A 14,066-nucleotide genomic window follows, 5' to 3' on the forward strand; every position below is an offset into this window, starting at 1 on the left:
GTCACAGATGTGGTTTTCAAGCCAAAAGAAAATCAAGCTGTCCAGAGTGTGTTATTTTTTAAAGCTGTCTTGGTGATTAGTTGCACATATTAGAAACAGAGCTTTTGCAAAAAAAGAAAGAAAAAGTCAAAGGTTGGGCAGGGAAGTATAGAACGACCGTTTTGACGCCTCTTCGTGATTGATCATTCTAGATGTCCATACAGCTGGAAGCGCAGTGCAGCTGTTAGTGGTAACCTGTTTGACCCTTACATGACAGCACAGTGACACAAGACACATACAGTACTTCTCCCTAACATTGTGTTGCTAAAATGTTTTCAAGGAGAAAAAAGAGACCACACATTAGGGGTAGACAATAATTAAAAAAAAAGATATTTCAATATCTTTTATGGCTGTCAGTGTTAAGGTACAAATATTAACATGTTCATTTTTAAAAATCAGGTTCTAACTTTTTAATCACATACTACTTTTGTCCTTTTCTGTGTACTTTGGTCTACACTCAAAGAGAGTAGGGGTTTTATTTATCAATTTATTTTATTTATCTATTTGTTTTATGTATTAACCCCCTGAAATTAACAATTAGGACTTTGCCATCCAACCTTATCTGTTTCATTATCATTATTGATATGATATATTTATTTACATTCGTATTATTGTTATTATTTTGGTTTTCTCCCTCTTTCATGGCTTACTTTGTATAGGTTATTTCTGCTCTGTTTTTTTGTTTTTTAAACATCAATTGATTTTCTTTGTTTGTCTCTTTGTTTTGTTTTTGCCATGGTTTTCCTCTTATTATAACTCTTATTACCACTTCTCTGTCTGTCTTTTTTTGTTTTTTGTTTTTTAATTGTTTTCCATATTCGTGCCTTGTTTACGTGTTACTCTATCTACTATCACTTGGTCACTCTTTCTTGTAAAACACATTTTTTGCACAATTAAAAAAGAAAAAAAAAGACAGTAGGGGACAGTAGAATGAAGAAGTCCCTTTCTGCACACCAATTTCCTGTTACCACTACGAGGAAAAATAATGAAATGTCAGGGAAAAAAAAGAATCAAGAAGTTCTGCAAGGCTCACTGATGGAGCGTTGCGGGTAAGTTTTACATTATTTTTAATTTTTAAAATATTTTTATTTGACATGTCGTCAATGACAGGCAGAAACCTGTATCTCCAAAACCACTACTTTCCAGAAAATGAAAAAGAGCCCTTTGTTTTGACATACCTAAGCACTGTATGAGCTGAAACCACAACCCATTTAAAAAAAAAAGTTTCATCCACAACATTTTTGAGAGCCTACTGACAGACATAAAGGAATATCAGAAGCATTGATCATCGCAAAAAAATTAAAGTGATGAAAAATGGAGATACAAGGTTTCTGGCCGACAGTGATAATATTTGCATTGAAATATATAGTAACTGCAGCAAACATAAGTATGTATGTATGAACTAATTGGCGATGACTCTACACTTTATGTTGGGTATGATGGCTGCTGGCCTCATGGCTACAATTTCAGAAGCAATTTTGACACAGTGCGTACAATATTGATCACTACATTTTATATTGCATTCATTGGCGTGTACTGCTATGATTAAATGTGAAAATAAATAACTTTACTATCACGTTAACGTGTTCTTACTCAAATTGAGTGTTTTTAAGAGGAAGACTCATCTCCTTCTTGTCGGCTCTCTCTGTGCACACACGACTGATTGAGACACCAATAGCCCCCTTCAAGGGACTCTTCCTGAATAATTACCAACTTATCGACGACTCCACACAGCATTAATCCAACCCATGGATTTTTGCATTGAGAGCGGAACAGCAGAATGAGCTCATAAGAAGAAGGGAAGCGAGTGGTGGAGAGACAGCTGTTTGTTTGAGCAATGGTACCATCAATCAACAGGCACTTCTCCCCGAGGAGACATAGCCTAGATATTCTCTTTGCTTCATGTCGCCCAGTAGAGCTGGAGAGCACTCGGGTGGTGGAGAGTCAATGTGAGACGGAGCAACACTGCTGCTCAGAAACACCCATTGACACAAACACACGGTTTGCAGGAACTAAGAAAAGAGGTCATGTTTGGCTTCTTTGGCCCCTTCTAGAATAGAATATATAGTCCTTATTTTCGCCTTTCATCATAATATCTGAGACCCTTTTAACATTACTGTGTTGTAGAAGCACGAGAAGCACAAGGTGCAACACACACAAGCTTCATGAACACACAAGCTGAGAAACACACTGTTTTACCTCTGTTACTACCAACTGAGAGGCGTTACAACTTTTCCACTCCTTTACGCCTTGTTTTCTTTTTACACTAATGGCGAAGCATAACAGACCTGTGAATAGGCAATGTAAAAGAGACTTTAACAAGCTTATAATGTCCTATTATTGTTCCAGGACATTGCGTTTGCTAAATACAGACTTGCCTGTGGTACCTTAGGTCTTCAAAAGTAGTATGGGAGGTAGAGCCTTAACTTGTCAGGCCCATAGACTGTATAAAAAATTTACGCAGTATCCGTGACGTCACCCATCTGTTCCTGAGCTCTGTTTTGAAGCCAATCAACGGCGGCAGCCATATTGGAAATGCGGAACTCAACCAGGCAGAGTGTGACGTAAAGAGTAGAGGTGTGAAAAAATATTGATACAGCAATATATATCGTGATACTTTGACCTCCGATATAATATCAATATTTCAACTCTTAATATCGTTTTTGGGTAAAAATAAAAACTCATATTTTAGCCGAGTTGGAACTAAAATACAACTTCAGTATTTCAAAAACAATACAGTGGAAAAGTTGTTATCAACAAATAGTTTTTACTTAATTTGTCCGTTCAATTTTGAGTAATATTGTGTGAATATTGCGTATGGTATTGTGAGGTTCTTGCCAATACTCACCCCTAGTAAAGAGGCAGGGTTTGAGCCTCCTAGCCAACAGCTATGTGTTCCCGTCCGGGAGTCAAGTCAGTCATGTCCTTCTTTGGGCAAAAACTTGTAATCTTAATATCTTTTGAACCGTCGCGTTAGAAAAGAATTCACCCCCTGTACAGTGTGTGCCGATAGAGAAAGTAGCAACGTAGAGCCAACCGTTTTTGAACCAGGCTGTAAACATGTTTATTAATGCTGCAAAGATTGTCTTTTTTGAATTGGTGTCTATGTGGTTTCCGGTGTGGTTTCTTGATGAATTACAGTTTATAACACTTCTGCATGGGCTTCATAGTTTGAGACCAGAGGTTGCCGCTTGGTCAGGCCCTTCTCCTTTGGAATCATTTACTGATTTGATTCTGGAAAGCAGACTCCATGTTTTTTTTGCCTTTTTATGAGATAGGACAGCTAAAGAAAGACAGGAGATGTGGGGAGAGAGTGGTGGATGACATGTACTATAAAATATCAGGAGCAGGAATTGATCCTGCAACAAGGACTACAGCCTTCATACTGGGCACCCACTCCACCAGCAGCCAAACTGGTGCCCCCTATACAATTTTCAGATAAGGCTTGAAACTTTAACTTAATAAAGCTTGCAACTGGCTCACTGGCTCAGGCTTACCTCAAACCAGCCTATACGTATACAGCTATAGGCTTAGACTGCTGGGTGACTCGTCTGGAATGGTTATCTTCACGAATACAGAAGACTGAGGTGATGAAACACACTCGCAAAACACTCCAGGAGTGCATGCTACAGGTTCAGCCCCCCGCTGAAGGACACAGCAGGGTTATCCACACGTCTCTGTGTGTAATTTTCGGGCTCTATGGTCGATGGCTACATTAACGCTCTAAGGTACTGACTGAGAGCGAGACATAGAGAGAGAGAGAGCACATGGACTCGCGGCAAACGCACCATCCCTCTTCCACGTCGGCAAGCGGGACAAATGCCTCGCAGCCAGCCGCCAAGTATAGAACATGAAACACATGATGAAACATGCAATTAAGAGCTTCTGCGCTGGTGAGGAGCAGAGTGGGGAGACCGCTGGTTACATATTTCCTTGCTGATTAATGGAGGAGCACCGGGAAGGGCGGGGGTTAGTGAACCCGCCAGGAGAGTTGGGAGTGTTGGGTAACGAGGCGCAGTGGCAGATTTATATCCCACCCCCTCCCCAGGATCGTATGTGCCCATGACGAAGTGCCCCCTAGTCCCCCATCCCATCTCCTTGAAATGTCATTACATGTTCGCATGGAGCGGGCCAGCAGAGATGGAATGAAGATGGGCATTAATGCTAATGAGAATTGGGCTTTAGCCTTTTGTCTCATGTCCCAATGGCTCTTTCCATCTTTCTCCTGCTCCAGCCTCTATCCCTATCCCATACCTCTCCATTTCTCACCTGTCCAGACAAACTAATTCTCTATTTCTCACAAAACGAGCACCAATCTACCTTACCTCGCAGCCTCTCACAACAAATTGTACCCTCTACACAGGCACCGTGATGTCCATTATGTACCACTACCAGTCTCATAATTCATTCTTTATTGTCTCCATGGTCCCCCATCTGTTTTCTTACCGTGTGTGTGTGTGTGTGTGTGTGTGTGTGTGTGTGTGTGTGTGTGTGTGTGTGTGTGTGTGTGTGTGTGTGTGTGTATTTGTTTGAATTTACCTTCAGTCTGTCTTTGGGCAGGGCCTGGGCTCCTTTCATGATGACCTCCTGAACCCTCTCCACTGACAGGTCACTTCCAGCCTGCTCCAGACGCTGACTGAAGAAGCCGATCACCTGGAGGTCACACAAGAGGAAACAACCAATCACACTATGAAACCAATACTACAAATAGATATGATTTGTACTTCTAGTGCAAAAAGATCATACCGGATACGTTTGTGTCATTGTTTTGAGAGAAAAACAAAGTTATTGAACTTTGATAAATTATACTTAACTTTCTTACAGAGAGTTACATGAGCAGATCTTTACCACTCATTTTTGTCAGCTACAGTCAGGAGTGGGTCATCACTTTTTAGATTGGCTAAGCTTAGAATAAAAAAAAGGGGAAGATAATCATCCTACCAGTACCTTTAACAATGTGTAATAAATAAATTACTGTTAAAATGGGTATTTTGACTTGGGACCTGTCAGAGCTTCCCTGGCTTTTGGAGCCAGCCTTAAGTGGACACTCAAGGAACTGCAGTTTTTTGTATTTGAGTGTTGGCTATATTTTTCAATGCCAGAAGTTGTCCTTTGCAGAGCAGTAACCTGTGGAAATACATCTATATTTCGCTGACAGAAATTGTGTTTAGTTTTGGGCTATCAAATTTTGATTTTTGGAAATCATGATTAATTGCAGAATTTCAAGTTATTTTCAGTAATTTTCATTCTTTATTTCATGTTTAAAATTCCATTAAAAATTCAATTTAATTGCATTAATGATATAAAGCTATTTTTCAAAAGGATAAAACTGGTATATATTGAGAAATATACAGGAATGCATGTATAATGTCCATTCTGTGTCAATATGGAATGCAGTTCAGTGTTTCCCCAACCATTATAGGGAGGCGGCGCGGGGCCAGCGGCCTTGTAAGTTCAGTTAATTTTATTTTCTATATAGCGCCAGATCACAGCAGAAGTAATTCAAGGCTACCTCTCTTATAGATCAGGTATATACCTTGTTCTTTTATTAAACAGACTAAATATCCTTATGTTATTTATCTTATTTACATGACGGGATGTCATTTCTGTCTCTACGTGATCGCGCGTCTACAATGCTCATCTGCTCTCTGTATCGCACATGGCAGAGTTCCGCCTCGATGCGCTTGCAAACACACAAACGTGCACGCACACATACACACAGACGAGTACACTCCGTCCAACGGACTGAGGAGGGAAAAAAAGTCGCAAACACCAGAAAAAAGCTGAAAAAAATCTCTGCCTTTTTTAAGCGCTTTCAGGGCCATCTCTGTGAGGATGGCAACACTCGCTCTCCTGTCAGTAGCAGCCGGAGTAGATCTCCGATAGAAGAAACATCCAACACCATGACACACCGCCCATCCACCATTTCTCACTGGTGTCCAGTGATCCCTGGTTAATGTGACAGCATTAACTTGGAATCCCTGGAACACTTCTCATGGGTTCCAGTTGGGCTGATTTTTCTGTTTCACACAGGTCCTGTCTGCCTGAAACTATTGTTCCCTGTGACGGTAAGGCATGACTGATCACAGCATGCCAACTTGTGAACATCCCTTAGATCTGTGCCATATGTATGTGGCTTTTGTGATGCAGTTGCCTGCTGACATTCTGATTAGCTGAAAGAGCATTCTAATTTCAACTTTTCAACTGGGCTGTGTTTTTTTTTTTATGGAATATGTAAATATAAGAAGTGCAACCGAGTTGTTAATTTTCACCACAGTGACAGCAGGAGCGGCGGCTTACCTACAGTGAAACAAAAGGGCAAAAAAGGCACCTGATTGAAAAAAATTAACCTGGTAGTTTATGAGATTAACGCTAACAGTCTTGATTTAGCAACTGTTTATTTGGACAAATGTATGTACTGTATGTTCTTTGTTTATACAATTATTATCATTATCCTGTTCAGTTTTATTTTCATATTCCTACATTCCCATACAGCCAATCTCAGCCATGGCTTCACTGGACTCTGGCCTCAATCTTTCACCATTATATGCCATTCCTGTTTCTGAAGCCACAGGATCTCATGTCAGCTTGATCTCACTGAGGTTTTTATCTCAACCCCCAGTTCTGTCATGAACCTCTTTGACTCTTCTAATCCCACTGTTTGGAGCTGTCACATTGATATTGCAGCAGACACACCCTATATGATGACACAGGGTGCAACGTGTGGATCTAAGTTAGAACAAAGTGGCATCATGCTACATATAGATGGTTTCAGCCTGTAAACAATAACGCTGGTGAATGTTACACCCCGTTAACAACAATACATGTTGTCAACATGACGTGACGGTAGCAGCAAAACAAAGTAGCTTGTTTTGATCTGTTTGAGTTGAGACTTCATTTCACGTCTTCTGCATCAACAAGATGTATGTATGGGTTGTCATGTGTCCTAGAAACAGTAAGTTACTCTAAAATTGTGTGATAGAACAACATATGGAATATATTTTACACCAATTATATGATAATGATCAAGAATATTTGCAAATAAGTGGATCAAGGTTAATTAAACAGATATAACACTGCATGAATTTTGCTTTCAAAGATTGTAAGACTCATTGAATTCAACATGCCTCATACATACGCTGGCCAATATTGCTTAAGGCTACGAAATAAGTTCATACATACATACAGTACATACAGCATTTCAGATTACAAATCCTCTATAGGGTCTGAGCATGTTTCATCCCACTTAAAATAAGCACTTCACTAGAGCTCAAATTATCTGATGCCTTCTGGGTTTTAAGCCCAAACAAGAGATCAAGGAAACTGTGTTTCCAGTGCAGCACGAGGCTCTTCCCCGGAGAGATGTTTGATATTTGTTAATTAAAAAACTCTAGGTAATACTGATTATTTTTAATGCTTTTTTTTGTCAAACCAACATTAAAAAAAAAACATCTACAGGCAGTGTTTTCTGCGCTAATGTTTGGGGGGGATTGCTTTAGAGAATTCAAACACACAACAGCATATATGAGCACTGTGTGTGTGTGCATGCGTATGTGTGTGTGTGTACATCTATCTAATACTAATCTCTTCATTAGCTCTGAAGGCCTCCCATATGGGGTTAATTTAGAGAAGCAAGGCAGCCCCTCATCCTGAATCTCATGCTCACACACACGGATTTTTCGAGCGCAAGGAAGGCTTCGGAGAATAGCCTCAGGGAGACTGACTTAACTGAGGGATTCTAGATAGCATGCTCCCCTCATACTTATGGATAACAGCAAAGCCCATGGCAATGTATGCAGCAACCCCCATCCTTCAACTATACGTACTCATGCACACCAAAGCTTCCCTTCCTCCTCTATGTGACTAATACAGGCATGAATGACAGCTTTCTCTTGCTGTGTTCCTTCCCCCCTCATACAGCAAACCCTCTCAATGAATATTTGACACAGAGTCTCTTGACACAAGGGGACTGATTAATTCATCAATACTACTTAAGCTCACAGAGCTCGGCATGCCGTACAGTCCGACTGCACACTGTTACTCATGCAGTTCACATATGTTTCAGGACTGCCTGGCTTTTTTCAAACTTTCCCTGCAGACGGCAAGGACACTGAGGGAAATGTGTTCAACCTTGGTTTATGAAAAAAATTACCAGGTTCAAAGTTCATTTCACGCACTTTTGATTAAAGATTTCCTCATGCAGTTCTTGCTTCCTGATTCTGATTCCTATACTTGAGTATTGGTCGATACTGAATATACTAATTTCCCAGACTGCATAATACATAGACTTTGTTAGTGCCTTCACTCATTGATTTCTGAAGAATGGCCCTTTATTAGTCTTCTATTTAGACTGCTTTTACACCACATGTCGCATTCACTCATTCACACCACATTCAGACACTGATGCCAGAGGCTGCTATGTAAAGAGCTGGTCAGTAATAACTAACCTCATTCACACGCTTTCCCACACTGTTGGCTATGCCACCAGGAGCAATTCAAGGTTCAGTGTATTGCACAAGACCACTTTGGTAGATAGAAAACAGAAGCTGGGATTGAACTGCCAACCTTCAGTTTGAGAGGTGACTGACTCTAAAGTCGGATTTATACCTCTGCGTTGAATCTATGCCGTGGCATACGATGTAGGTTTGCGCAGCCCTGTGTCTACACAGAAGCCTACGTATGTAGCCTCAAAAATGTAACTATGCATTGGCTGCAACAACGTAGACCATAAGCCCTGTGGATTATCCTCTAGGCAGCATCATGGTGAACTTGCACAAAAAATTCCCCATCCTTGCAGTTAATTCTGCAGTAAAAATACATATTTTAACATGGGCCCTGATGGGGTTTCATTGGCTCTTGGAGCCAGCCTGAAGTGGACACTTGAGCTGCTCATTTTTTGCACTTCCACTTTGGCTTTTTTTTTAAGTCAGGGGAGGTTACAGCAAATAAATATGCATAACATAACTGAACAAAAACTGACTGTTAACTTTTAGCTACTTTGTTCAAACAGTACACTCACTACTAGAACCACACTGATGCTGTTTGTTATTGTGATGTGACAGTTTACCTGAATCCAGTTGATTTTTTGGGACTCATTTGTTAAAGGATTTCCTCATACCATATTTCAGGCAGTGCTTTCAATAACAGTATTGGTATTGGAGCATCTCCACTCCATTAAGAAGATAACACACAAGATGCATACAGGTGAATTTGTGTACATATGGCTGCCTTTAAAGTTTGGTGACAGTTTTCTTTTTTGGGAGGGAGGGCTTGTTTGTCCCTCTTTGAGATGAAAACTTGACTGACCGTGTCCAGGTTCTGCATGATATCCTGGAAGGATGGGTGCGTCCTGAACTGCTCAAACAGTTCCCTTTTGTAGAGCAGTGCGTACACCAGGTTGGGGTTGTGGTGGAGAGAGTTGCACAAGCAAGAGTTGATGATCTCCAGCATCATACGGATCACCTCTTCAATCACATTCAGGTCCTGGGCCTGGGGGAGAGGGAGGATGTAAAGGTTAATTAGTTTCCCCACTACAGTGCTCTCACTTATAATGATGTTTTTAAATGATTGCCTCTTGATAGTTTGATCAGCAGGGGGGAACAGAAGGGTGGGACAAACAGCAGGGTGGATGAAAGGGAGTGAGGAAAGAGGAATGAAAGATGTTGCAAAGTTGTCAGGCAAGGTCCTAGTGAGGGACAGATAGGTGACCTAGCAAGCTGCGGATCCGGTCATGTCACAGTTTGTTTCCTCTGGGGGCGAAGCCAACTGTCACTGGTGACAGGTGACAGTATGGGAAGAGAGTGGTGTGGGAACGATGGAGAGAAAGTCGAAGGGGGTTGAGTGGCATGCTGACATGAGTTATTTACAAAGTTGTTCTCACAAAGTAAGGCTGGTCACAAATCGAAGGACAAAGAAATCAAGTGGATACACAGATAAACAAGCAGAGGAAACAATACATCACAAAGCTGAGGAAGGAAGCAACTTGTATGTTTGTCGTGGAGGTAAATGAGAAACTTAATGCCACCTTCACGCCTTCACAGTAAATAAAAGGCTAAGACATGCCGGATCGTAGGATTGGGAATCGAATTGATCCCATGACCAGTAGTCGAGGACTGTAGTCTCTGTACATGGGACGCCTGTTCTTCCAAAAGTGTTAAACACCGTAATTTGATGTAGTTTGTGGCATGAAAAACTTGATGGATTCAGAGTCTACGTCTTTAATTGAAATGAAAAATACTAGCTACATCAAATACAAGTATGCCTCAAATAGAAAAACACAAGTCCAGAGTTTGTAACGAAAGAAGAAACACAAGTGTCTTATTTGAATATACAGTTGGATTCATTTGAGCAATTCAGTGTGAAGCTTAGTACATGAAGCAGGGCAGTGCCACTCCGGCATATGCCCAATGCATGCTGGTATATGTTGACCCCTACCCTGGCCAATCATGAGATAGACAAACCATTCTCACTCCATCGAACAATAATTCTTGACATTTTCTTGCTTAGAAATTATTTTCAGTGCTTAAAGAGATCCAAGTCTATTGTCTCAAACCATGAGTCAAGTTCTGAAAGTCAAAAATGTTCAGAATTCATGACATTTCAACTTTGATGGTAGCACTTTACCATTAACCTGTGTGCCACCCATTTTAGCACTGACATCAGCAAACCTGCGGCACCATATTGGCTCTGTGGGGAGTTTGAGCAATTCTGAGAAAATAACTAAGAAGGAAGGTATTCCAAAATCTAATCAGACCATCTGCTCTATTTGGGGAACCTGCAGTTAAAGAGTAGAGATTCTATCATGCATTGTTCTTGAGTCACTGTGCACACAACAATGTGTGTGCACAGACAGATGGACAGGCAGACAGATAGACGCCACCATGACAAGATAACGTCCCATATGGCGTGTTCCATGGTGGCACAGAAAGGAAACAGCCCCAGAGACTGTGGGAAAATGAATCTTATATCTTGAAAAGAGATAAAACTCTTGCAGCAATGAATTTGAGAATATAGTTAAGGAGATGTTGCATGATTTTTCTCTTGGTGTGACATCATCAAGTGATGTCATTACAGATAAGGTCCTTCAATGATGACCTCAGTTTCCACGTTTAATCTTAAAACACAAAACAATGAGTAGTACCAAGCCTTATCTCCATGAGAACAAACACTGCCAGTAAAATTGGCTTATGGAACAATGTTTCGTTTTTTGTTTTACAGAAGTAAATTAAAAGAAATGTGACTGCCTAAGAATTTCGTCCAATTGAAGTAAGAGTATTCAGGAAAATGTGTCATCAGCTGCTTTGAGTCCCCTCTATTGACTATATCTACAGAGCAAAATTACCAACAACAGCTAAGAAGGAGTTGAGACAAAAATGCAGACTAAGAGAACGCAGGAGTCAAGAATACTGAAAGCAGCTTAGCTTAATGCGATGGTGTACTAATGAAGTAAGTCCAACAGTAGAATGACCAACACTGTAACACACACTGCAAAGATTCTGTAACTGCTTTCAGTGCTTATCCTGCGTCTGTATGATTAACAGGAATAGCATGACCGAGTCACACTGACAAGCTGCATGCCTGAGAGTAAGTCCTATAACAATGTACAGTGCGTGCAGTTTGTTTTTACATAAACTCATAAACTCAACATCAGCATCCTTTTAACTTTTCCTTTCAAGGGTTGGGACCAATCTACTGTGAAGGACAATTTAGGATGGGAAAATGGTGGGTAAAAACTTGTAATTGCTCCTTTATTTTGAAGTAACATCAATTATATCTCAGATTTTTGGCACTTATATCAACAGGCGCCCAAGAAAACTAAATCTAAATAATTCAAACACAGGTGCAGTAAGAAGGAGTACGCTGCATTTACCCGTAAATTTAGGCACAAACAAAGCAGGTTGAAGCTTTTCTGTCACGCTGTGGAGAAACGAAGGAGGAGGACCCAAGATGCAGACTTAAAAATAAAACTGATTTAATAACAAAAACCCGATATGGACAAACTAAAACTTACTATGAACAAATCCACAGAAAAAACAAGAGTACTAGGAACACGGGGAACACAGAACACAGGAAAGACATAGACACAGGGAAGACAAACAGAGAATACGAACAATGATCTAACCAGGGACAGGGGAAACCGAGTAACTAAATACAGAGTAATCAACACAGGTGTGGAACACAGGACACAGGTGAAACTAATGAGGGTAATCACAAAAGGAGAGAAACACGCAAGGGCAGGAAGTAAAACTAAACTGGAGACACAATGATTCAGAAGTACAAAATAAAACAGTAAACACAAGTCTAGACTAAGAAAACACAACGAGACATGGATCCCTAAACACACAAGGGAGACAAAGGATAACTAATACAGAATAAACACGGGGAGGAACCAAGGCATAAAACACAAGGAAAAAACTAAACTAATCAAACCACAACACTTTTCCATCGTGGCAAAGGTGTTTTGGAGAGATCGTCGACATACAGGTGCATCTCAGAAGATTTGAACACCGTGAATTTTTTAATTTTATTTTAGTTATGATGATTTTGAAACTCATGAAAGTCAAAAATCAAATATTTGGTATTGGATGTATGAACTGTGATTGTAACCTTGGGTGGCAATGTGGTCCAAGACAAATTTCCTTCAGGGTACAATAAAGTTTATCCTTATTACCCTTATTCCCTGAGATCAATTTAAATATGTATTTATAACACAGAAATGTCCAACTTCTGTAAAGTATATTTATTTATACATAGTACTTGGTTGGGGCTCCTTTATCATGGCATGGAGGTGATCAGCCTGTAGCACTTCTGAATTGTTATTGAAGTCCAGGTTGCCTTGATAGCACCCTTCAACTAAGGCGCCTCTCATCTTCCTCTTTACTAATTACACACAGACTCTCTATGGGGGGTTCAGGTCGGGGGAGTTAGCTGGCCAATCAGTCACAGCAATATCATGGTCAGAAAACCATTTGGTGGTAGTTTTGGCACTGTGGGCAGGTGCGTAGTCCTGCTGTGAACGGAAATTGGTATTTCCAAAAAGGATGTCAGCTGATGGAAGCATGAAGTGCTCTGAAATCTCCTGGCACTGACTTTGGACTTAATAAGTGGACCAACACCAACAAATGACATGGCAACCCAAATCATCGCAGACTGAGGAAACTCCACATTGGATTCTATGCCTCTCCACACTTCCTACAAACCCTGGGACCTTGACTTTGAAATTTAAAGTCTTAGCGTAGGTAAGGCACTCCTGATGTTGTCTCTGCTTAAGGAGTGGCTTGATATTAAGAAAGCGACAGTTGTAGTCCCTTTCCTAAAGACGTCTGTGAACTGTGGCTGTTGATGCACTGACACCAGCCTCGATCCACTCCTTGGCAAACTCTCCAAAGTTCTTGAATCAACTTTTCTTGACAATACTCTCAAGGCTGCAGTCATCCCTGTTACTAGTGCACCTTTTCTTTTCAGTACACCTTTCCTTTTCAGTAAACTTTCCATTAAGATGATCAATACTGCCGGCTGGCTTTTGTGATGGGGTTGCCTGCTGACATCTGTCTAGTGGTAGCTCAAACTCAAAGTACTCTGATGCTTTTGTAATTCCATTTGACACAAATTGCATATTATTTTTGATTTGTTCACTGAGCTGCCTGGGAGTTATTTCCAAGAAATGTGACACTCAAAGGGAGTGGTGATATTATTTGCCATCATGGCAGCAGCAGGTAGCAAGTAATGCTACAGTGGCTTAACTAAGGGGTGCCAAATGTGACAAAATAGCACACAATCCAGAAAAAAATAACATGTTCACTTTTGACTTTATGTCTTTTAGTCACATATTGTTGAATGCCTTAACGGTGGCAGCCCTAATTCAAATTAATTGATGAAATAGGAATTTGCAGAGAAAGTATGACGTCATATGGACTGACTTCTCCAAGCACCTCCAATTATGATTCCTGACTTCAAAAAGAAGGCATCGAATCATGTGTGGACTTCGACTGTGGACTAAAAAAAAGGCTTTTAATTTATGCTTTTAT

The 14,066-nt window shown here is 40.5% G+C and overlaps 1 protein-coding gene across 2 annotated transcripts in view; it reads right to left on the reverse strand.

The window, feature by feature from the left end:
* dym (dymeclin) overlaps positions 1-14,066 on the reverse strand; it is a 77,726-nt gene that overhangs the window by 14,065 nt on the left and 49,595 nt on the right. For both annotated transcript variants that reach the window (XM_034710226.1, XM_034710225.1), the window contains exons 15-16: positions 9,346-9,528; positions 4,579-4,692 (exon numbers count right to left, since the gene is read on the reverse strand). In XM_034710226.1, coding sequence (XP_034566117.1) covers positions 4,579-4,692; positions 9,346-9,528 — 297 coding nt within the window. The remainder of the gene's footprint in view (positions 1-4,578; positions 4,693-9,345; positions 9,529-14,066) is intronic.

The sequence above is a fragment of the Notolabrus celidotus genome, chromosome 19 (genome assembly GCF_009762535.1).
Source record: "Notolabrus celidotus isolate fNotCel1 chromosome 19, fNotCel1.pri, whole genome shotgun sequence".
In the NCBI taxonomy this organism is placed as follows: domain Eukaryota; kingdom Metazoa; phylum Chordata; class Actinopteri; order Labriformes; family Labridae; genus Notolabrus; species Notolabrus celidotus.